Raw genomic sequence first — 24,915 nt, forward strand, 5'->3', positions numbered from 1 at the left:
CTTTTGAAATTTTCTTAAAAATATGAGAAATTGCTGTTTATGTTCTAAGCCTTGCAACGTCCAAGAAAAATAAAATAATGTTCAAAAAACGATGCCAATCTAAAGTAGACATATGGGAAATGTGAACTAGTAACTATTTTGGGTGGTATAACCGTCTGTTTTACAAGCAGATGCATTTACATTCTGAAAAATGGTATTTTTTTCAAAATTTTCTCTAAATTTTGCAATTTTTCACCAATAAACACTGAATATATCGACCAAATTTTACCACGAACATGAAGCCCAATGTGTCACGAGAAGACAATCTCAGAATCGCTTGGATAGGTTTAAGCATTCCGACGTTATTACGACATAAAGGGAAATATGTCAGATTAGAAAAATGGGCTCTGAGCCTTAAAGGAACAGTGTCACGAAAAAAATTTTTTTTACATCAGTTTGATTTTAGTCTTTTATTAAAAACTTTTATATTTATTTGTGTGTTTTGTGTTTTACTTTTTTTTATTTTTACACTTTTTCGTCCCTATGGGGGCTGCCATTTTTTTTCCCATTTCTGTATGTGTCGATTAACAACACATACAGACATGGAGTACGGCACATACAGTCCCATAGTGAATGCGAACGGGGCCCGTTCCATCCACTATGCTGTACGCCGTCTGTGTGGGAACGGCGCATGCGCCGCTCCCACACAGTCCAAGTTGAACTGCGCGCCGTCCGGCGCCATTTTCCTGTAGACCGGAAGTCGCGGCCGGACAGTAAGATTACTACTTCCGGTCGCAGCTTCCGGACTTGTGCACTTTGAGCGGCGGTAGCAGACGGAGCGGTCAGACCGGAGGGAGCGGCGGCGGCTGGAGCAGGTAAGTTATTTCTATGTATGTTCGTGTTTTACTGTGTGTTTACTAGTGTATGTAAACCTACTACACTGTGTGTTAGCTCAAAAAATGGCGACACACAGTGTAGGAGGTTAGACCGTTCAATCCCCTCGTTTCTCCCGGCACTAGCCAGGATAAAGGAGGGGGGATTCTGAGAGCTCACTAGAGCGAGTGAATTTTCCCAAATTTTGCAGCATAAAGCAATGTGGTTGCTTTACCACATGCAATGCTGCAATTTTGGGAATTGCTCCATCTAGTGACCAGCGCTGGGAAATATTATAAATTAGAATTTAATTTATAATATTTCCTGACTCGTGAAAAAAAGTAAAAAATTAGAACACTGTTTAATCATTTTTACACTAACTGTTCAATTAAAAAACAAAACAAAAATAAACTCGCAACACATTCCCTTTAAGGCCAAAACTAGTCTGCGTCCTTAAGGGGTTAAAAGCAACTCTTCAGCAACCCCCTAATAGAGCATATGGACGGGTGTTGTCCTCGTGAGACATTCCCTTAGTGCATTTGTGAACATGCCCAGCGGGTCAATGTAACCTCTGTATGATTATCCTGGGTGGCCATTCGGTAACCGCTACTCATGAAAATTGTTACATGTCCATTAGAAGCTGATAATGTGAACATGCACAGCCCGAGTACAGATTAATCTATAGTATTATAGTAGCCACGTTACATTTCTGGAAACATGCAGGTTTGTCCTACCATATCATTACTCCTGATTTATTGAATACTCACTATTTATTCTTTATAATGAATTCTATTTTTTCACAGGCCACGTTAAACGTTATCCGCAGTGTTGTGCTCATGGTTTTAGATAAGAACCAGCGGATCAGAGAAATGGAGGTAATGGCAGCCCGGAAAGCCCTGGCCAGAGAAAGCAATGTGGACAACGATCTGGCTTACTTGACTCACGAAGGCTTGTTTATAAGTGATGCATTCAGTGAAGGTGAGCTTGCCCATGCTGCTACCAACACTAACTTTCAGAGGAATGCATCACCCTGCAGTAGCGAGCCCTCTGGCAGCGATTCTGTATCTGAGCCTGAATGCACTACTGACTCATCTTCCAGCAAAGATCACACGCTGCCTTCAGTCACCCCAGGGGGAGTAGAAATAATGTGAGTAGAATTAGACTTTGTAGAAATTGCCTTGTGAAAGCAGACCTGATGATCATAACAATAAGCTTTATTTGGGAAGGTGTGTCTTTAACCCCTTAATGACCGGGCCTGAAAAGACCTTAATGACCAGCTCAATTTTTCTGTTTTTGCCTGTCTGCGCTTCAGCAGCCATAACTTTTTTATTTTTTCATTGACATGGCTGTATGAGGCCTTGTTTTATGCGAGAAAAATATTATATTTTTTTTCCCACAGTTTGGTAGGTTTTTTGTTTTTATTTAGTGTAGGGGCAATAAAATGTATTTTATGCAAAATAAAGACTCTTTTTGGGACTTTTTTTATTTATCTGTTTTGTTACTTTTTTTTTTTTAATCCCATCAAGGGATAACTTTATTTGTAACTTTATTTTTTACTTGTAATGTATTAGCATACTCTCCTGTATGCTAATACATTACACTGTGTCACTATGACACAGGCTGCTGATCGGGCAGCACATAGTGTGCCCGAACAGCAGGCACACGGAACAGACAGCCCTGGGGTCCTTTGTAGGTCCCCAGGGCTGACTGCAGAGGGATTCCCTGGTGTTTGATCGCATCACTGGAATCCCGGTGATGCAATCAAAGAGGGGAATTCCCTTTGATCTTGCCGCCACTGCCCTCTCTGCCGCCACTGCCCTCTCTGCCGCCACTGCCCTCTCTGCCGCCACTGCCCTCTCTGCCGCCGCCGCCACTGCCCTCTCTGCCGCCGCCGCCACTGCCCTCTCTGCTGCTGCTGCCACCAATCAATTACTGATGGATGTGAGGCAGAGAGTGTGCAGTAAATGCCGACCTAGGTTTACACCGTAGTCTACAGAGCGCATGGAAGCTGGGCAGTAGTATTATACGTCACACACCGCCGCTCCTTAGCTGTGATATATATTTACTGCCCAGTGGTCCCATCTTCCTTGCGCTCTGTATACTGTGTTAACGTAGGAACAGTCCGTATTACTGCACCCCGCTGCATCTGTTTACCATTGGACGCCAACAACCGCATCGATAAGTAATTGATTTCCAGTGGCGGCGCATGAGAAGCCGCTGCAGAGGGGGGCAGGGCTTTATTAGATTTTATGATCTTGAAAGAATCAAAATTGTGGCACATTGAAATGTCGAATTAATTAATTCAATTAATTTGATTAATCGCCCAGCCCTAATATGAATGGTCATCGGAACGAGCGAATATCTATCGCAAAACCAACAGAAATCTGCCACGTAAAACAGTGATCAAACTCCTCCTGATTTCCTGTGCTTATTCCTTGCTCTTTTTCCCTGCCTCTCAACATTTAAATCCCAAATCGAGGGGCATTTTAAACCCCACCCCCGTCCCATCTGAGAACACCTCAAAGCAGGCCAGAAACACCCGTTTTATATAAATTTGTGTCAATTCTATCACTTATGCAGATGCAAAAAAACACTTAACAGGTTTGCATTTTCTCAAGCTTTGTTGTCCTTTCGTTGGCATTAAAGAATATATATATTTTTTATTATTTATTTTAGCGATGTGACCACTTTTGATTTTAACCTTATGTGACATGTGCCGCTTATTGGAATGCAGTATCATTTCTAGCATCAGTGCATTTCACCATGTCCCATAGCTGAAGAATGGCATCGCACTCCGGTGTAATTCACCAGTGCACCAGTGGTCATTGCAGATGAATGTTGCCTTCTATGAATGGTCACTGAACGTCACTGACTTACTGCTTAGGGTACCAGCACAGGAGGTGTAAATGAGGCTTTAAAAAAACACCCTTACAAAATAAACATGCACGTATTTCTCTGCGTTGCCACAATTGCGGTCAATTTCTTTTCTTTTTGTTTTTTACTCTGCATTAATTGGGCAGATTTACCAGCACCTCCTAACAAAGTGAACTAAAGGTGCAGGTGCGTGTCTTCTGTGACTGTAAAGCAAACCAGCACAAACAGGATCTGGCAGCGCTCTGTGGGCACTAAGGTCTATGCAATCACTAAATATATGGATAATTTTAGATTCCATTTGGCTGGGTTCTTACGTTGCTGTCAAAATGTGCTTTTTGGCACAGATCAAGGCAAAACCGCGATGGGTGAACTCCGCCTTACTGCTATATTAACTATATTTATAAATATGAGGTTCTTAGCGCACATTTTGATCAAATTGTGTGTGCCCACCTGCCACAACAAGGTGGATCCCTAACCTAAACAGACTCTCCTGGGCCTAGACCTACAAATGGACTCAAGGTGGGCAGGAACCAGGTCTACTTCTAATTAAAAAGCAGATTTAAGTTCAACACATCCTAAAAAAGTGAAATAAATGTGCAAGTACGCTTCTGCTGTGACTGCAATGCAAACCAGCACAATAGGATATTAATTCTTAGCGCTCGCAGAGTGCTGCTTTATCCTTTTCATACCTATTTAGCCTACAGTTTTGGCACAGATCACAATTGCAGAAAAAAACACATGTATTTAGGCAGTTTTACCATGATGAGATGAGGCTGCACCGTTACCACTCTGTGTGCTCCCTACTTTATCAGCCCTGCATATTATTTGCTATGTAATGTGCATGTATGACTTTGTGTGTCGTTCATTGTAAACCATCTCCACAATTTCCTACAAAAAGCTTTCACACCAGGCGTTGACTTTCTAGAATGAACCTTGCGTCGTCCGCAGCAGGATTACTAAATCATTAATGGGGTCATTTATTCCTGCACGACATGTCTGCACAGCTGTCCATCTACTATTTTCAGCAGAGTATGACAATCATTTATTATTAAAGATGGTTATTTGCATTAATATCATTCCTGCCTGCTGTACTGTTGTGACTTTAACCCTCTCCTGGCTGTAAAGACAGAAGAACTGAATTAATCCGTGTGTTTTGTCTCTATAAGAATGACCGAGGATATGAAATTAACAGACCTGGAACTTGGTAAAATTGCAAACCATATACAGGAGCTTCTGTACAACGCTTCTGATATCTGTCACGACCGCTGTGTCAAGTTCCTGCTGGCCAGATCCAAGGTACAGGATACATTTACAAGTCATGTGTGAATGACCTTGTTTAAGAGTAGAAATAGTGTTAGTGTGTATAAATGCGCTGTGTAAAAAAAACAAAAAACCTCATACGTGCAGTATAAAGTCTTGTCTGTCTGGCTGTGTTTTAGTTTAGTCTGTTGAAATCCAGTCTCATTTTTGGTCCAAATGTTTTTGATGGAGACATGGGCCAAAAATTGGTCTGTAAAAGAGCCCTGAGGATGAATTGTATTTTGTATTCTGAGTATATAACTACCCATACATCTTTAGATTAGTGATGGCGGATCCCACCAGCAATCTAATGTGTATGGGGGGCGCCTGAATGTCCCAGACAGCAGATGCCAGTGGAAATGAGGATCAGACTTGTTAGGTTTCGGCATACTTGATCCTTTATTTTGCCAGGAGATAAGCCTCTACCAGAAATGGTCAGCAGCAGCTTCTCTCCGCTATTGAATAAACATGGACGCTTGGGCGAGTGGAGTGTTCATGTTTATGGGGCGGTCCGAGGTCGGAAAGATGGCTGAACGATTACTCATGTGTATGGCTGGCTTTATTTGGGGGAAATAACCTACTAATAAGTCGAGTCTAGAGAACAAATGCATTTGCTGATAGTATGATTTGCACGGATTCACCTTAATCTTACCGTGTATTAAGGAGTAGTAAGTGGGGTACTGAGTAATGCATGTGAGCCAGCTGAGAACAAGTTGATGCCGTTTTTTGAGCCAAACACAGGAGGGGATCCAAAAAGACAAAAAAGTATAATGCAAAGACTGCGGTGTCTCCTCTTTTGTATCCACTGCTGGGTTTAGCTTCAAAAACTGCATCAAAACCTACATGTGTGATTCCAACCTAAGAAATTGCTCTCTCGCAGTGGCAGATTTTATTATATTTTTTATAGGAATTTGAGAACTGGGTGAATCTCTCTGTTCAGTTGCTTTTCATTTTGTTATGGGACGGCCCAGACTACAGAATAACAGCCAGAGGAGTATATAAATCTGGCTGCCTGTATCCACCACTAGGGGGAGCTCACTGAATAAAAATGTATATAGCTACCATTAAATGAATAATTGATCCTAGTTCTCCATAGTTGTGGCTGCAGGCACCCTCATTTTTGATAAATGTATCTAACTCTATGACTGTGAATGGAAGCAGGAGATTTGGTACTTTTGTATCAAAAAAATGGTGCGCCAACCCAGCAAAGATATTTTCTGAAATGAATAAGCATAGAATTACAAACCGGAAATGAAGGGTACAGAGTGACACAGACAAATGTTTAGGTTTCTGGGCTCCCTTTATCGCCACCTTTTGATCAAGAGCTAGTGTTGCACTGCTACCTTATTAATAGGCACCACCAGAACATCCAAAATTTCTCCAGATATCTCATTTTGTGTATGCTCCCAGAAAAAAATGTTCCTTAGGCTCTGTTTGCGTCTCCATTAGGAGCCTCCGTCGCAGATCCAGTCAAAAAATGCTGGCAAAACTACGCAACATTCTGTGTTGTGTTTTTTCTGGTAAAGCAAAGGAAACCCGACAGAACCCATTGAACTCATTGTAACAGTGTAGTCTGGCCTGTCACTTCAAATGTTAAAATGCACTAAAGAGTTTGCAGTTTTTGGTGCAGTCTTTGACTTCGTTTTTTGAGCCAAACACAGAAGTGGACACAGAAGAAAAAGATGCATCAGTATTTTTTTTTTTAGACCTTTTCTTTATTTTGGATCCACTTCTGGCTTTGGCTAAAAAAAAACACAGCCAAAAACTGCATCAAACTGTGTGTGTGATCCTGGCCTTATAATGTATTTCTTAACTAATTTTTTTTCTAGGATGGATTTCTTGAGAAACTAAACTCTTCAGAGTTTGTGTCCTTGTCCCGATCAGTTGAAGTGTTTGTCCAGGAAACAGAGAAAATCTGTGGTAGGAAAAGCATGTCTCTCCGAGGGGCTCTTCAGAGCCAGGCCAATAAGTTTGTAAATCGCTTCCATGATGAAAGAAAAACCAAACTCAGGTACAGTTGAACATGTCTGTGTAATGCTGTGGTTACTCACTTGACTGCTAAGGTGCTTATTGATCTGTGAATGAGCAACATTTATCAAAGAGGTTCTTCGCTTTGAACAATCCCGACTTGTTAGACTGTTCTCTGTTGAATAAGAAAATGAAGAAGGTAGGCAGCACCCAGAAGGGGGAGATGTATATCTGTATGGTGGATTAAGGCTTACACAAGCCACAACATTGCACACTGGAAGAAAGCACTGGTGATTTATCTCCACCTTCTTCATTGTCTTGTGTAACTTTGGGGTTGATTAGGACCATGCTCCCAGTTTGGCATGCACCATAGGAACTATGAGGAGTGCTGTTCCCATCTCTGTTTTCTACATATTTTCTGTTAACTAGGCAGTAAGGCCCCCTGCACACGACCTTAAAATCGCCTGTAATTACGGACCTATCCGTTTCTATGGCCGACTCACACCTTCCCTTATATTTACAGGAAGTTGTCCGTGCCGTAGAAACTTGCCAAAAAAAATAGGACATGTGCCATTTTTATATTTTACGGACCGTGCTCCCATGCTTTATAATGAGAGCATGGCACGTAAAAACGGCCGGCTGTCCGCGGCCAGCCGTGACCATAATTACAGGCCGTAATTACAGGCACGGTCGTGTGCGTGAAGCCTAAGTGTTCAATTTCCCGGCAGCGCCACCACAGGGGAACTTAAGTATTACATGGAGTCCATCAGTGGGTTGTCTGTAATGCAGGTGTCAGCAGCTTTTTTCATTGAGCTACTGTTGGTGCTGCTGGACAGCTCCAATGCTGAATCTAGTGTTTGGCTTCTGTCTTTTCCTGCCTCTCTGAATTCCTTACCCTGATTACCTAATTAGTCTCACCCTTTTGGCTCCAATATAAGCCTGGACCTTGCACTTTCTTCTTGCCAGACTATTAAGTTTACTGCCTGTAGTCTAGTTCCTTGCTGCCCCTCTACAAACTGTTGCCGCTATTCTGTGTACCGAACCTGGACTGTTACTTGACTACTCTTACTATGAGCACCCTCCTGGCTAAGGCCCAGTTCCCACAGAGTTTTTTTGGCGCTGATTTTGAAGCGCCAAAAAACTACCGAAAGCTTCTCCCATTGATTTCCATGGGAGGTGGAGGTGTTTTTTTTCCCCCAGGCAGCCTTTAGCTGCTTGCGGGGAAAAAAAATGGCATGTCCTTTCTTGCCATGATTTCCGCCTATGACCTCCCATTGAAATCAATGGGAGGCAGAAAAAGTGTTTTCGCTGCGTTTTTTGCCCACTGTGCTCAATGGCCAATGACGAAAACTGTGGCAAGAAAGTGCAGGCAGGTCAAAATCTGCCTCAAAATTCCTGAAGAAATTTTCAGGCAGATTTTTTCTGCCTGCAAAATACTCCGTGTGAACATGACCTAATATTTTCAGCCACTAGACTTCTAATCTGTTATAGACCTTGACGACAGGACAGGTCCTCCAGAGCGAGAGACACTCTTTGTAATCACTTTTTACTCAGACCAAAATATGTGGACCCTAAACAGAAGACCCCCCCCCCCACCTAATAACTGAGAATTCCCTAATATGGTATATGAAAATGGTTTTTCTATTTTAGACAACACCTTTTAAAATTCAAATGACCACCAACTAATGGATGAAATATCCAACACAGCAGATAAACTTTTCATCAGATTCTCTGTCCGCAAACCGTGCGACCAATTAATGACAGATAATTGTTACCCCCATCCCCCCCCCCCCCCCCTCTTCTTGACATCCACTACCAGGGCAGTTTTGCTTATTTACTGTCTTAGCACAGAATTTTCCTTTTTAAATTTGTCAATTCCTGTAAATCCGGTCGTTCCTGTTTATAATGACTGCTGGGTACTTTTTGGGTGAATAAGCAAATATTAATGAGGGATCCAGCAAACTGATAGATATTGGCAGATTTGGAGAATAGAATGATAATCCCAATCTTGTTTTATAAGGCATGTTCACCTCTGCGAGACATACGTTTCATGATATGTTTTTTGTGTTGTCATTGTAAATGTGGAGCTGTTTGGTTATTTGATGTCGCTGATGTATCGGAGGGAAATGACATTTGTTTAGTGTCGCTGATAAAGAGCATTCCGTCTGTATAACTAATAGTGCTGACGACTGGACATAATCCACCAAATAACATTTCCTGAAATCTATTTACTTCTCCTCAGCCTTCTGCTAGATAATGAGCGCTGGAAACAAGCCGATGTCCCTGCTGAATTTCAGGACTTGGTTGATTCCATAACAGATGGCAAAATAATTTTACCTGAGAGGAAATCTGGATGTGAGTTGGTATTTAATAATTCAACATGTGTCACACAATTATCATCTAGCACGCACCGAACTACCGTTAGTATTTGTTTAAGAGCTCGGCACGCCATAGGTTATTTAAATGAGGCTTGTACTCTGCTCTATGGTCTTATTTCTCATATTTATTTACCACTTACAGAACTATACACCGTATTCGCATTAAACTAGGGTTCAAAATTAGAAATATCAGACCTAAATACAACATGATCTTAATAGGTGAAGATTAACTCTAAAGGCTATGAACGTTCACAATCTCTTTTTTATGTAGTTTAGGTGATTTGGAACAAAAACAAAAATAACGACATTTGTCAGGTATTTTTAATCAAGGTTACCGCTTTTGTATGTACAACTCCCAATCAGACCTATTTGTCTCCATGGTTACAGACTACAAATAACCCCTCTGTGTAGTCTGATTCTGCATTTATATGTTACTCCCTTTTATTGGAGCATATTTATCCAGTGAAATGCAATAAATCCAGTAAATGTGGCATAATGTGCTTTAGAAAATTTGCACAAGTTCTGTGTTCCTTCTTGTTTGCCACTCGCAAGACTCATTTAAAAAAAAAATCAACGGGAACAACTTGTAATGGTTGCGCAATATAGTTTATTTCTGTTGCGCTGTACAGATATTATCATCACTTATGAGTCCCTATCCCCAATAGGGCTCACATTCTAAAATTCCTTTCTCAAACACCCATGGGCAAATTTAATAGGAAGTCAATTATACCTATCCGTATGTCTTTTTGGAAATGGAGTACCCGTAACAAACATGGGGAGAACGAACAAACTCCATGCAGATGTTCTCACTGGTCGAATTTGAATCCAGGACCTCAGTGCAGCAAGGAAACAGTGCCAAGCACTAAGCCCCAGTGCTGCCCACAATTATTATTGATTAGCACCATATTTGTTTTTGTTTGCAGCAAAATACCGGCATACATATATGTTCTAAACTCCAGAGACACATCCACTCAACCTGTTGTAATGCTTTGCAAAATTCCATAAAGAATTTTTTTTGAGGCACAGCAAAAATCGTACTTGGCACAGGTGGCAAGAAATGAAAGGTCCAGTACTCCCCTGGTAACGTCAAATGTAATATTTTATTTGCTCAGGCCAATAAAGTACAAACCTTCATAGTTCTTGATCACAGAATGTGCATTCAACACGTATAGTCATGGTCTGTGGGAATAAAATACTGGATCTTACGCCATCATTAACTGCTGGAACTTCTAAATGTTGCTTTTGAGGACTTCCTGGCGGCAGTGGCTGGACATGTCTGTGCATGAATGACCCAGTGCTGCTTGTTCGTAAAAATCCTTACACCAAGTCATCCATGTATCCATGTCTGAGAACACTGCCAAACTACATGAGAGAGTGCCAGGGAGGATGATCAAACTCTGTATGCAGGGAGAAAGGGAAGCCAAAACTAAGAGTCCTTATACAAAGGCCAATTTTGGCCGTAGCAACGAGCGCCGGTCAGCTCGTTCATTGGCGCTAGTTTGCTTTTTTTATAATCCGTAATGTATAAGGACGAGCAATCATTGCTACGATCGCTCATTACCATCATGTCGGCAGCACATCTCCCTGTTTACACCGTGCAATGATCAGAAACGAGCGTTCATATGAAATCTCGTTTGCCTTATCATTGGCCCATGTAAAAGGGCATTAAGGGTGATGAGCAAGTTGTGATTGACCCTATGTGTGTCCAGAAGATGATATAAAGCATGTAGGATTACAGCAGAGTCTTCTAAGAGTGCATACAGCTCGCCTAAAGTCCCTGTGTGCTTATTTTATAAAAAGGAAAAAGTGAAAAATTCTCTTATTTCATTTTCAGGTGTAGAAGAGCGAAAACCCACAGACTTTCTTACAGTTGACGGCCAGAAATATGCTGTCGTTGGGTATGGGGCTTAATTCATTTATATTAATGAGATTTGTGATATTTTACATACTGTATATACTCATAAACACTTGTTTTTTTGCAGCACTGTGCTGATTTTAATCCGAATAATTCTGGAGTACTGCAGCTGTGTGGATGACATCCCCTCCATAACCACAGACATGCTGACTCGTCTGTCGGAGCTACTGAAGGTAGCTATTTTATACCATCTGTGAATTTAGCATTTACTGCCAGTGGGCTAAAAGCGATTTTTTTTCCAAGAGAAAAATGTGGAAAACATACCCTTTTTTTCTCAATGCTTTTTAAAGTGAATCTTTCACCCCTTTATGAAAGAAACCTAGCAGAGTGTACAAGTCCTATGAACAATATAGAGGAGAGCCAAACACTGGCCCAAAGATTTTGTAGTCTTTCATGCCAGATTCTTCTTTCCCCCCAAATCTGCTATGACGCATCGGGGAAGAGTCAGGAGACCCTTATACAAATTATCTAATGTCGATGGGCACCTTAATGGCCATATTTGTGGGTCCGTATGAGTTCTTTCTTTTTTGTGTCAGAAACTAAATCAGATCTCGTACATCTCCATATGGACACATGAAAGTAGCTTTAGGTAAAAAAAAAGTTTATATGCTGGAAATCATACTGCCCACATGAAGAAAACAAAATTGCATCAACCGAAATCAAGGCTGATAATAATCCGGTGCCCCTTAACCCCTTCCCGACATTTGACGTACATGTACGTCATGGAAAGCATTGACTTCCCGCAAAATGCCGTACATGTACGTCAAATGTTTGGCACCGGCTCAGAAACTGAGTCGGTGCCATCATCACCGGATCTCCGCTGTATCTTACAGCTGACATCCGACTGTAACGGCGGGGACCGAAATTAGCTTCGATCCCCGCCATTAACCCCTTAAGTGCAGCGCTCAAACGCGATCGCTGCACTTAAGGTGTTTGCAGCTCATCGGAGCCCCAGCAATGAAATTGCCGGGGTTCCGGTTGCTGCAATGGCAACCGGAGGCCTAATACTGGCCTCCCGGTCTGCCTAGCACCGAAGCCGGTCAAGATCCGCCCGGCGGCGGAGCCTGATCGGCTTCCGTAGCTGCCGGCAAGATGGCGCCGGGTCAGGAGCTGATCCGGCGTCATCAGCGGTGGATGTCAGCTGTACTGTACAGCTGACATCCACCTGTAACGGCAGGAACCGGAGCTAGCTTCGATCCCTGCCATTAACCCCTTCGATGCAGCAATCGAAAGCGATTGCTGCATCGTAGCGGTTACTAGCAGATCGCCAGCCCTGACAGGCAATCGGGACTGGCGACTGCTGTTATGGCAACAGGAGACACAATGGTCTCCTGCTCTGCCATTACGGAAGCCTATTAGGCCCCGCCGGGAGGCGAAGCCTAATCGGCTTGCTGTCAGTGAATGACTGACAGATCTAATACATTGCACTACATAGGTAGTGCAATGTATTAGAAAAAAAAAAATCTGACCGTTGGACCTTCAAGTCCCCTAGTGGGACTTGAAGAAAAGTGTAAAAAAAGTATAAAAAAGTGTAAAAAAAAGTGCAAAAAATAAAAGTTTGAAAACAATAAAAGTTTCAAGTAATCAAATAACACACAATCCCCCTTTTACTCTTATCAAGTCCTTTATTATTGAAAAATAATAATAAACCATATGTATTTGGTATCGCCACGACCGTAACGACCTGAGGTATCAAAATATTGTATTATTTATTGCACGCGGTGAACAGCGTAAAAAAAAACTTAAAAAACGTTACCAGAGTTTCTGTTTTTTAGTCACTTTGCCCTACAAATATTAGAATAAAAAGTGATCAAAAAGTCGCACGTATCCAAAAATGGTACCTATAAAAACTATAGCTCGTCCCGCAAAAAACAAGCCCTCATACACCTCCGTCGACAAAAAAATTAAAACGTTATGGTTCTCACAACTTTGCGACAGAAAAAAAATACATTCTTTTTACAAAAGTAATTTTATTGTGAAAAAAGTTGTAAAACATAAAAAAGTTCTATAAATGAGGTATCGCCGGAATCGTACTGACACGCAGAATAAAGTTAACATGTAGTTTATAACACATGGTGAACGCTGTATAAAAAAAACGAAAAAAGCTGTGCCAGAATTGCATTTTTTTGTTTACCTGGCATCCCAAAAAATAGGATAAAAGGTGATCAAAAAGTCACATGTACCCCAAAATGGTACCAATAATAACTACAGCTCATCCCGCAACAAACCAGCCCTCATACCGCTACGTCTATGAAAAATAAAATTAGTTATGGCTCCAATAAGTCAGGAAATAAAAAAATATGCAGTTGTGCCCGAGGGGAACATTTCTTCTGTTTGAAGAGGCGATTTATCAAGGACCTAAAATTAGGGAACCAGGAAAGGGAGGGCCCAAACATATCCGCTGGAAGCGACGGTGCCCGTATTATACCAGGATAATACTTTCCCAGCAAAATTCCCCAAACTACAAAGGCGCGGAGTGTGGACCAAAAGGGGGATAAGAAATTACACCATTTATCAGTGCGACACTGGCCTGTGCGGAAAGGATTGCTTCACAGCGTAACACACATCTATGGATTATTAATTTTTTTTCATACCACCTGACTATGCCCCTTATATACTCCGCCCCGCTTACATGTACCCCCACATTATAAAACACCAGCAATACTCAAACAAATTTAGTACCAAGCAAAATCCGCTCTCCAAAAGCCAAATGGTGCTCCCTCGGCTCTGAACCCTACAGCGTGCCCAAACAGCAGTTTCCTTCAACATATATGGCATCGTCATACCCGGGACAACCCTTTTAACAATTTTTGGGGTGTGTGTCTCCAGTGTCATAAGCTTGGCATGACATATTTGCCACTGAATGGCATATCTAGGGAAAAATATAAATTTTTAATTTGCACCATCTGCAGCGCAATCATTTATGGAAAAGACCTGTTGGGTGAAAATCCTCACTACACCTCTTAATAAATGCCTTGAGGGGTGCAGTTTCCATAATGGGGTCACTTCTCAGGGGTTTCTTTTTATTATTTCACATCTGAGCCTCTGCAGTTGTGAACCAATACTTTGTAAATCGCCAAATTAGGCCTCCACTCCGCATGGTACTCTTCACTCCTGAGCCCTGTCATATGTCCAGGCAAAAGATTAGGGCCACATGTAGGGTGTTTCTAAAACCGGGAAACACCGCATAATAATTAGAGGGCTGTCTTGTTATGGTGGCACAAGCCGGGCACCACATATTGGCATATCTATGGAAGAAAATCCCATTTTCACTCTGCAACATCGAGTGAACACTAATTTCTACAAAACACCTGCAGAGTTAAAATGCTTACTACACCCCTTGGTAAATGCATTGAGGGGTGTCGTTTCCAAAATGGGGTCACTTCTGGGGGGTTTCCACTGTTTTGGGCCCACAGGCGCCCAGAAACCAATCCAGCAACATCTGCACTCCAAATTGCGGTCCTTTCCTTCTGAGCCCTGCCGTTTGCCCAAACAGCAGTTTATGACCACATATGGGGTATTGCCGTACTCGGGAGAAATTGCTTTACAAATTTTGGGTTATTTTTTTCCTTTATTTGTTGAGAAAATGAAAAAATTTGCGCTAAAGCTACGTCTTATTGAAAAAAAAGGACTGTTTTTATTTTCACTGCCTAATTCTAATAAATTCTATGAAACGTCTGTGGGGTCAAAATGCTTACTACACCCCTAGATGAATTCCTCAAGAGGTGTAGTTTCCTAAATGGAGTCCCTTTTTGGGCGTTTTCATTGTTTTGTCCCCTCAGGGGCTTTGCAAATGTGACATGGCCTCCGCAAACCATTCCTGCTAAATGTGATCTCAAAAAGCCAAATAGTGCTGTTTCCCTTCTAAGCCCTGCCGTGTGTCCAAACAGCCGTTTATTACCACATGTGGGGTATTGTTTTACTCGGGAGAAATTGCTTTACAAATTTTGTGGTGCTTTTTCTCCTTCAGTCCTTCTGGAAATGAGAAAAAATTAGCTAAACCTAGATTTTTTTTGAAAAAATGTAGATTATTATTTTCAGGGCCTACTTCCAATATTTTTTGCAAAAAAACTGTGGGGTCAAATCGCTCACTATACCCCTAGATAATTTCCTCAATGGGTGTAGTCTCCAAAATGGGGTCACTTGTGGGGGGTTTCCACTGTTTTGTCCCCTCAGGGGCTTCGTAAATGTGACATGGCCTCCGCAAACCATTCCTGCTAAATGTGAACTCCAAAAGCCAAATGGCGCTCTTTCCCTTCTAAGCCCTGCCGTGTGTCCAAACAACCGTTTATTACCACATGTGGGGTATTGTTTTACTCGGGAGAAATTGCTTTACAAATTTTACGGTGCTTTTTCTCCTTCAGTCCTTGTGGAAATGAGAATAAATTAGCTAAACCTACATTTTCTTTGAAAAAATTTAGATTATCATTTTCACAGCCTACTTCCAATAATTTATGCAAAAAACTTGTGGGGTCAAAACGCTCACTATACCCCTAGATAATTTCCTCAATGGGTGTAGTTTCCGAAATGGGGTCACTTGTGGGGGGTTTCCACTGTTTTGTCCCCTCAGGGGCTTTGTAAATGTGACATCGCCTCTCAAACCATTCCTGCTAAATTTGAGCTCCAAAAGCCAAACGGCGCTCTTTCCCTTCTAAGCCCTGCCGTGTGTCCAAATATCCATTTATTACCACATGTGGGGTAGTGTTTTACTCGGGAGAAATTGCTTTACAAATTTTGCGATGCTTTTTCTCCTTTAGTCCTTGTGGAAATGAAAAAAAAAATCGCTAAACCTACATTTTCTTTGAAGAAATGTTGATTTTAATTTTCACGGCCTACTTCCAATAATTTCTGTAAAAAACCTGTGCGGTCAAAATGCTCACTACACCCCTAGATAATTTCCTTGAGGTGTCTAGTTTCCCGGATGGGGTCACTTTTGGGGGATTTTCACTGTTTTGGCACCGCAAGAGCCCTTCAAACCTGACATGGTGCCTAAAATATATTCTAACAAAAATAAGGCCCCAAAATCCACTAGGTGCTCCTTTGCTTCTGAGGCCGGTGCTTCAGTCCAGTAGCACGCTACGGCCACATGTGGGATATTTCCTAAAACTGCAGAAACTGGGCAACAAATATTGAGTTGCATTTCTCTGGTAAAACCTTCTGTGTTATAAAAAAAATTGTATTAAAAATTTATTTCTGCAAAAAAATATGAAATTTGTAAATTTCACCTCTACTTTGCTTTAATTCCTGTGAAATGTGTAAAGGGTTAAGACATTTTCTAAATGCTGTTTTGAATACTTTGACGGGTGAAGTTTTTAAAATGGGGTGACTTTTTGGGGGTTTCTAATATATAAGACCCTCAAAACCACTTCACAACTGAACTGGCCCCTGTAAAAATAGCCTTTTGAAATTTTCTTGAAAATGTGAGAAATTGCTGCTAAAGTTCTAAGCCTTGTGAGGTCATAGAAAAATAAAAGGATGTTCAAAAAACGATGCCAATCTAAAGTAGACATATGGGGGATGTTAATTAGCAACAATTTTGTGTGGTATAACTGCCTGTCTTACAAGCAGATACATTTAAATTGAGAAAAATGCTAATTTTTGCAATTTTTCACTATATTTTCGTGTTTTTCACAATTAAATACTGAATGTATCGACCAAATTTTACCACTATCTTAAAGTCCAATGTGTCACGAGAAAACAATCTCGGAATCGCCCGGATAGGTGAAAGCATTTCAACGTTATTACCACATAAAGTGAAACATGTCAGATTTGAAAAATGAGGCTCTGTCAGGAAGGTCAAAAGTGGCTAAAGAGGGAAGGGGTTAAAGGCGATGTAAACCTTTGAAATAGACATTTATATTGAAAAAAAAAACACACAAAAAAAAAAAACTATCTGTGTTTGGTGCAACTTTCTAAATACTTTTTATTTAAAAAAATTTGTGTTTGAGATACAGCTGCTTTGTATCCTGTATACAGAGCAGCTGTATCTAGCGCTGAAACCTGTATCCATCAGGTCCACGCAACTGATGGGTTCAGTGTCAGTGGGTCCGGTGTGTCTCTGACACGCAGGATTGAGATGTTATCGATCACATCTAAGTTCATAACTTAGATGTGATGGATAACTGGTGGATCCTGCGTTTCAGAGACACACCGGACCAACTGACACTGAACCCATCAGTGCCGCTGACGTGACGGATTCAGGTTTCAGCGCTAGATACAGCTGCTCTGTATACAGGATGGAAAGCAGCTGTATTTAAAAAATGTTACATTTTTTAATAAAAAGATTTAGAGTAACAAATGGTGTTGAAAACAGATCTTCCCAATATTGACTGTCGAGCTGATGATCTAGTCTTCTTTTCTTTTAGTACTTCAACTCGCGAAGTTGTCAGCTGGTTCTGGGAGCTGGGGCTCTACAAGTTGTTGGATTGAAGACAATAACCACAAAAAACCTTGGTAAGTTAATTCTTCCTTTCCTTACAGATGAAGCAGTGCGAAGTGATTTTTTGGCACAAAACGTTGCTGTATCAAAATATGTACAGAGTACTTTACTATGGTTTTACATAGGATGTAATGCATTATCTTCAGGGTTTAATTATACATTCAGCTCTGGTAGTCTGATCAAGAAGCGACAGATGTAAGTTTACTGACGTTTTTCATAACAAGTATCTTTTATTTAAATTGTGACTTTTATTAACATAAAGTGAAATAAGTAAAACGCTGTACATTAGCAGCACATCAGTACCCTATATTAGGCCCTGTTCACACTGAGGTTTTTTTTTTACGTGGAAACTGCGCCAAAAAATGGCCGAAAACGCCTCCCATTGATTTCAACAGGAGGCTAAGGCGTTTTTTTCCGCAGTGGCTTTTAGCCGCTTGTGGTAAAAGCGGCATGCTCTTTTTTTTGTCGCGGTTCCACCTATGACCTCCCATTGAGATCAATGGGAGGCAGAGAAAGGGGTTTTTGCAGTGTTTTTTTTGCCTGTGGTACTCAATGGCCACGGCTGAAAAGGAGGCAGATTTTGAGGCAGATTTTTCTGCCTGCAAAAAACTCGATGTAAACAGGGCATTCAAGGGTGCTTGGCAGACCGCCTGATCTAATAGTATGGCCGTAACTAATAGGCTGTATCCCAGCGTGGTGCACTACATGTAACCGTGTGACTGGCACACTTATAAAGCTATATCTGTGTGCAATGATAATACTAAGAACCACCCCCCTCATGAATAGTAGGTGTTGAGAGTGCCTGTTCATCAGTATTTTACACCTGAGCGATCGCCCTCTATGTAGCATTGCAGTCTGTCTGCATCCTGTTGGGAATTGGTGTTTGTACCTGCCCTTGTATAAGTGGCCTTTTTCAGTGATTTTAAATAAATATAGTTCTTTTCTCTGTGATTTGTTAGCCTAAAACATGGATGCAAAATACAGCTCATATCTGCACTATGTAAATGTGGCCTATGGCTGTGCTACACAATGACTAGCAATATTGCAGCTGCTGAAGTACCAGAAGTCATTATTAAGACGCATTAATATATGTAGATGCAATTGTGACGGAACAATCACCAATACGCATCTACATAAATCCCATAGGAAATAATTAAATTGCATGCAACAACAGTCTATTGGATTATTTTATCAACTTTATTTAACTCCACTTTAGACATTTTATCAACTTTATTATTTAACTCAGTCTGGCTTGTATAATTGATAAGTTGCGTTATTATCGCACATAAATTACACATGCGGCCTTTGGCAATGTGTGTAATACAATTTCATGCAAGGACTGTCTCACGTTGCCCGCCCCCCCATGATTACGCAATGTCAATCTATTTTGCTTTTGTCAACATGGGTAGTATCCTGTAGGACCGGAAGGCCCACACTAGCCCCTGTTGATCCAAGTAGGCAACAAATCCTAAAAGCCATGAGCCAAGTGCTCCTTCCTGAACTAACATGGTGTCCAGACTGGATCCATATTCAAACAAGTATTTTACACATTTACCAATTACTACAGAGGGAGCACGAATTTACCCCGTTCTTTCTGACAAACCTTGTCTATTTAGTCCTTTGACTACTTAGGAATATATTGGAGATATAATGATCATGTGTTTCACCTACACTGATAACTACAATGTTATAATGCTAATAATGTTTGTTTTCCAGCATTATCCTCCCGGTGCCTGCAGCTCATTGTACACTACGTTCCCGTCATAAGGGCACATTTTGAGGCACGAATGCTGCCTAAGCAGTACAGCATGCTTCGGCAATTTGACCACATCACTAAGGTAATCGTTCCCTGGCACCCCATAGCTATTTTCCCCACTATATTCCAGTTTACCAGTCTTTAAGTGTGTCTAGGATTCTGTTTTGCATAAATCAGTATTAGTACATGTGAATATATGAAACTTTGTAGTATATTTTATTAGAGAAAAATCGCATATTCCTCACTTTCTAGCCGCCAGTATTTCCCTATTTCCTTGCTCGCAGGTTCTCTGTAAATGTTTAGGGATCTCCCTAGTCCTCAAAAAATCATTCTAGATTATTACGGTAAATCGTAAACCGGGAAGAGGGAGATGCAGCTGCAGTTTCTCTCTTTGTCCTATAGACTGTTTGTTGTGAGGGGACGGGGGGGAGCTCAAGAGGGGAGACATCTGATTGGCTCAGTGCTTTAGCATCACACTAGGAAGAGCCAGCCCACACAAGAAAAATACACAGAGCACACGGGTTATACACACAATTTCTGGCTATACCATACGAAATATAAATCTACTGTCTAAAGACGGATCGTGATTTTTTTTTTGATTTTTTTTTTTTGTAACAATAGGTGAAAAACGGAATACTTGCCGAAGCATCTTACTAACCTGCAACATGTACAGATATATAACTTTCTTTTTTCTTTTAACAGGACTACAATGACCACATAGCGGAAATTTCTGCCAAACTGGTGTCTATAATGGATTCTTTATTTGAGAAACTTCTGTCTAAGGTACATGAAGATGATAAAAAGACACATCTGTCTGATAGACATTGTTTCTCGGCAGTCTGACGTTGTTTGTGAATTGCCTACTTAGATCTGCATTTGCAGATTGTGTTGATTTATAATGATTTACCATGGGAAACCCATATTTTTACTGGAGTTTAGACTTAAAGTAGGTGTGAAACTTAATCCAGAATTTTCCATTATTGGAAAGCTCTGACGCCATATTATGGTGATTTGGACATTTTCAGAAGAGACTAGACCTGTTTGGTTCTGGCAAGTTTGTTTTGTAAGGTTCTGTTCACATCTGCGTTTAGCAGTCCATTGTACTGCTCTGTCAACCGGCGCCTGACAGAACCCAGTGACTTTAATGGGGTCCGTCGGGGTGTCCGTGGATTTACCGGAAACAATAGCGCAACATGCTCCAACGAAGATGTGAACAGGGCCTATCTTTGACATAATTATCTTTACCAGCAAGCCTCCATTCATTAGTCTAAGGCCTCATGCACACGACCGTAAAAACTCCCATTATTACGGGCTCATAGACTTCTATTGGCCACGGGTACCTTCCCGTTTGCTTACGGGAAGGTGCCCGTGCCGTTGAAAAAGATAGAACATGTCCTATTTCAGGCCGTAATAACGGCACGGGCAGCCCATAGAAGTCTATGGAGCTCCCGTAATGACGGGTGACTACGTGTGTGCACCCGTCATTACGGCAGCGTTGCTAGGCGACGTCAGTAAATAGTCACTGTCCAGGGTGCTGAAAGAGTTAACTGATCGGCAGTAACTCTTTCAGCACCCTGGACAGTGAATTCTGATCACAATATATAGCAACCTGTAAAAAAAAAAAAAAAAAAGACGTTCATACTTACCGAGAACTTCCTGCTTCTTCCTAGAGTCCGGCCTCCCGGCCGTTGCCTTGGTGACGCGTCCCTCTCGACATCCGGCCCGACATCCCTGGATGACGTTTCAGCCCATGTGACCGCTGCAGCCAATCATAGGCCAATCACAGGCTGCAGCGGTCACATGGACTCCCGCGTCATCCAGGGATGTCGGGCTGGATGTCAAGAGAGGGACGCGTCACCAAGGCAATGGCCGGGTAAGTATGAATTTCTTTTACTTTTACCTCAGAAAGGGCTGCCCCATCTCTCTATCCTGCACTGATAGAGAGAAGGGGCTGCCGATTAGTGCAGTGCAATTTTGCATCGAAAATGTGCCAGTAAATACGGGTGGAATACGGGTGACACCGGAACCATATTTACGGGCACGGGTCCGTAAATACTGGTGCAAAACGGGTTGAATACGTGTGACCAAGGACCCGTATTTACGCCAGTATTTACGGGAGGGAAAAAATACGGTCGTGTGCATGAGGCCTTAGTAAGGGATATGACCAAACAAGCAATTCCAGATCGAGTCCTGGAGGAATGGCCATTATTGATTTGCTCATTTAATACCAAACACTCCTCTAAGATAAGTCCAGGAGATTTATGGTGGTTTGAGGACATGTTCGCACGTCAAATGTTCAGGCTGAAAAATACAAGGCTGATTTAAAAAAATATATATATACTTCAGAATCTAGGCTTTTTTTAAGCTGATTTTAAAAAGCGTTTTTTATTTTTGCAAGCGTTTTTAAAGCGTATTTTAGAAGTGTTTATTTTAAGTGTCAGTGGGAAATGCGAAAAATCAGCTTGTAAAATGCTTTAAGAAGGGACATGTCACTTTTCTTTTTTTACAAAGCATATTTTTAAGAGGCTTTTTTTTTATTCAGAAGTGTAAAATGACACCTCATATGAACTACACAGTGTATTTCCCATTAAATGAATGGGCCACTTTTTCCCATGCGTATTTCAAGTGTATTTCGGAGCATAATACGAGCGTTTTACACTCCAAAATGCGCCTGAAAAAATGCTGTGTGTACATTGCCTTACACGGGCAGCATGTCGATCGGTGCTCGTTTGCTCCATTTAAACGAAGCAATGATCAGAATTTATGTGGACGGATGGTCGTTAAAGGGAACTTGTCACATTGAAAATGCAGTCCAATCTATGAACAGCATATTGCAAGATGAGCTGAACAGACTGATAAATGCTGTATTTTTATTAGAAAAGATTCAGTGTAACTTGTAATTTATTTATTTAAATCTCTTCTCATTTTTAGCTTAGGAGTCCAGTGGGCGGTCCTACTCAGTGATTGACAACCTTCCCTATATAAGTGTGCATACAAAAATAGCTGTCAATCATTAAGTAGGACCGCCCACTAGACTCCTATACCCAGAGTGTGCAGAGGTTTACATAAATTATAAGTTATACTGAATCTTTTCTCACAAACTCATCCTGCTTTATAACAGGACACCTGCAGATTATACTGCATTTTCAATATGACATGTCCCCTTTTAATACGATTATTCGTCCCCAAATGTCCCCCCATTGATTTTAATGGGAGGCAGAGGCAGTTTTCACCCAGCTCGGCTTTTGACCGCTTATGGGGAAAAAAAGCAGCATGCCCTTTCTTGAAGCTGTTTCCGCCTCGGAACTTCCATTGAAATTTTTCCCACGATTTTTGCATTGGATTCATTGAAGAAAAAGCGTGAAAAAAAACAACTGAATTTTGAGGTCGATTTTTTTTTCTGCCTGACAAAAACCTCTGTGAACCTGTATTAATATAAAAACTTGCTAGGTCTGTGGTTTACTTCATTAGGACAACTTTTACTGGATTACGAAGTTATTGATGGACATGCTAATGTATTACTGTTGTCACATGGCTCTTATATAAGGTCACTAGAGCGATCATTTGTTTTGTAGTATGTGATGCTATTCCTAATAACATATGTTCTCTCTTACAGTATGAGGTAAAAGCCCCTGTTCCCTCAATGTGCTTTAGAAATATCTGCAAGCAAATGACTAAAATGCATGAAGCTATTTATGATCTTCTACCCGAGGAACAAACGCAAGTAGGTGTTTCTTTCAGTTTTTCCCAGTCCATAATTAAAAAAATGACTAAATACTAAAAAGTATTCTAATACTGGAACTAGAAGGGTGATGTTACCTGAAATGTAGCCGTGTCCTTGACATGACAAAGGAGAAGGAAATTTCTTTGCTTCTTTCAGACCGAGAAAAGAAACTTAAATAGATTGTATTTCATTAAGTAGAAGATTTGGCTTATAGAAGCCAAACTTAAAGTGAAACTCCATAATTAGTAAAATGGTCATGCAACATACCAAGGCTGTTAATGCTTTCACAATAGCCCCCTAATTGCAAGTTTCCGCAGGTAACAAAAAAAAAATCTGCTGCATGTTACTCCGCTGTACAGGAGAAGTTGCCAAAATGACACCCTCACTCCCGCTGACATATACTTAGTGCTGTACAGCTATTGACTGAAGCTTCACCACACAGACTTCCTCCTCTTCTCACCACCTGCATGCACTCTGCATATAATACTGGTGTAGTTGGGAGCTTTCTGCTCCCTTCTGAATAATTCTCCCTCCTCACTAGCAATTTGTTCAAACCGCATTAAATGAAAATCTGGATCTTTTGCTGTAAAAAAAAAAAGCGCAATTGCATAAGAATATAGGAAACCCTGCATCACCGTGGTACAATTTAATCATTCTGTCGTTCCAGTCATGAACAGCCACAATTGGGTTACGTAGTCATGATATTGCAACATATTTATCATGTGATTGTGCCAGTTGGGTCTGTTACAATAAATGATAGACCTGTATCCGCTGTTTACATCAGAGCTGCAAAACTTCCTCTTATTTAACTTTTCTTAACCTCTTAACGCCGAAGGACGGATATATCCGTCCTCAGCAGCTGCTAGTTCGCACAGGAGGATGGATATATCCGTCCTGTGATCGCGCGGGTACTGACACTGTACCCACGCGATCAGGGGCAGGAGCACGGCTGTTATACTCAGCCTGGCTCCTGCTGCAACTGCCGGAGTCGAAGCGCGCTCCGATTCTGGCAGTTTAACCCATTAAATGCCGCTGTCAATAGTGACAGCGGCATCTAATGTGTTTGACAGAGGGAGGGAGCTCCCTCTGTCACCCCATCGGCGCCCCCGCAAACAAATCGCGGGTCGCCGTCGGGTTTCCATGACAGCGAGGGTTCTAACAAAGACCCCCAGGTCTGCCTTCAGCATCTGCCTGTTAGGCGATGTCGGAGGCATGACCTAATAGGTTGCCTGTCAGTTTTACACTGACAGGCAATAATGCTTCGGTATACTAAGTTTACCAAAGCATTATATATGCGATCGGCACATCGCATAGTGAAGTCCCCTGGTGGGACTAAAAAAAAAAATGTCAATCAGTTAAATAAAGTTGGTGGAAAAAATAAAGAAATCATTACAGTGAAAATCAAATAAAAGTGTCAAAACAAATCACACATACACATATATGGTATCCCCGCGATCGTAACGACTTGAACAATAAAATGAACACAATTAAACCGCCGGATGAACGGCGTCCAAAAAAAACGCAAAAAACAACGGCAAAATTCTCTCTTTTCTCCCATTCCCCCCATAAAAAATTAAATAAAAATGAATCTATAAGTCCTATGTACTCCAAAATAGTACTAATGAAAACTACACATTGGCCCGCAAAAATCAAGCCCACATACGGCCACATTGACAGAAAAATAAAAACGTTACGGCTCTTGGAATGCGG

General features: G+C 41.3%; 1 protein-coding gene across 1 annotated transcript in view; it reads left to right on the forward strand.

Annotated features, from left to right (window-relative positions):
• VPS54 (VPS54 subunit of GARP complex) overlaps positions 1-24,915 on the forward strand; it is an 83,146-nt gene that overhangs the window by 48,302 nt on the left and 9,929 nt on the right. Inside the window, exons 12-21 of the mRNA XM_075863138.1 lie at positions 1,656-1,999; positions 4,893-5,022; positions 6,855-7,036; positions 9,236-9,348; positions 11,206-11,269; positions 11,354-11,459; positions 17,652-17,739; positions 19,442-19,563; positions 20,184-20,264; positions 23,098-23,205. Of these exons, the coding sequence (XP_075719253.1) occupies positions 1,656-1,999; positions 4,893-5,022; positions 6,855-7,036; positions 9,236-9,348; positions 11,206-11,269; positions 11,354-11,459; positions 17,652-17,739; positions 19,442-19,563; positions 20,184-20,264; positions 23,098-23,205 (1,338 nt within the window). The remainder of the gene's footprint in view (positions 1-1,655; positions 2,000-4,892; positions 5,023-6,854; positions 7,037-9,235; positions 9,349-11,205; positions 11,270-11,353; positions 11,460-17,651; positions 17,740-19,441; positions 19,564-20,183; positions 20,265-23,097; positions 23,206-24,915) is intronic.

The sequence above is a fragment of the Rhinoderma darwinii genome, chromosome 4 (assembly GCF_050947455.1).
Source record: "Rhinoderma darwinii isolate aRhiDar2 chromosome 4, aRhiDar2.hap1, whole genome shotgun sequence".
In the NCBI taxonomy this organism is placed as follows: domain Eukaryota; kingdom Metazoa; phylum Chordata; class Amphibia; order Anura; family Rhinodermatidae; genus Rhinoderma; species Rhinoderma darwinii.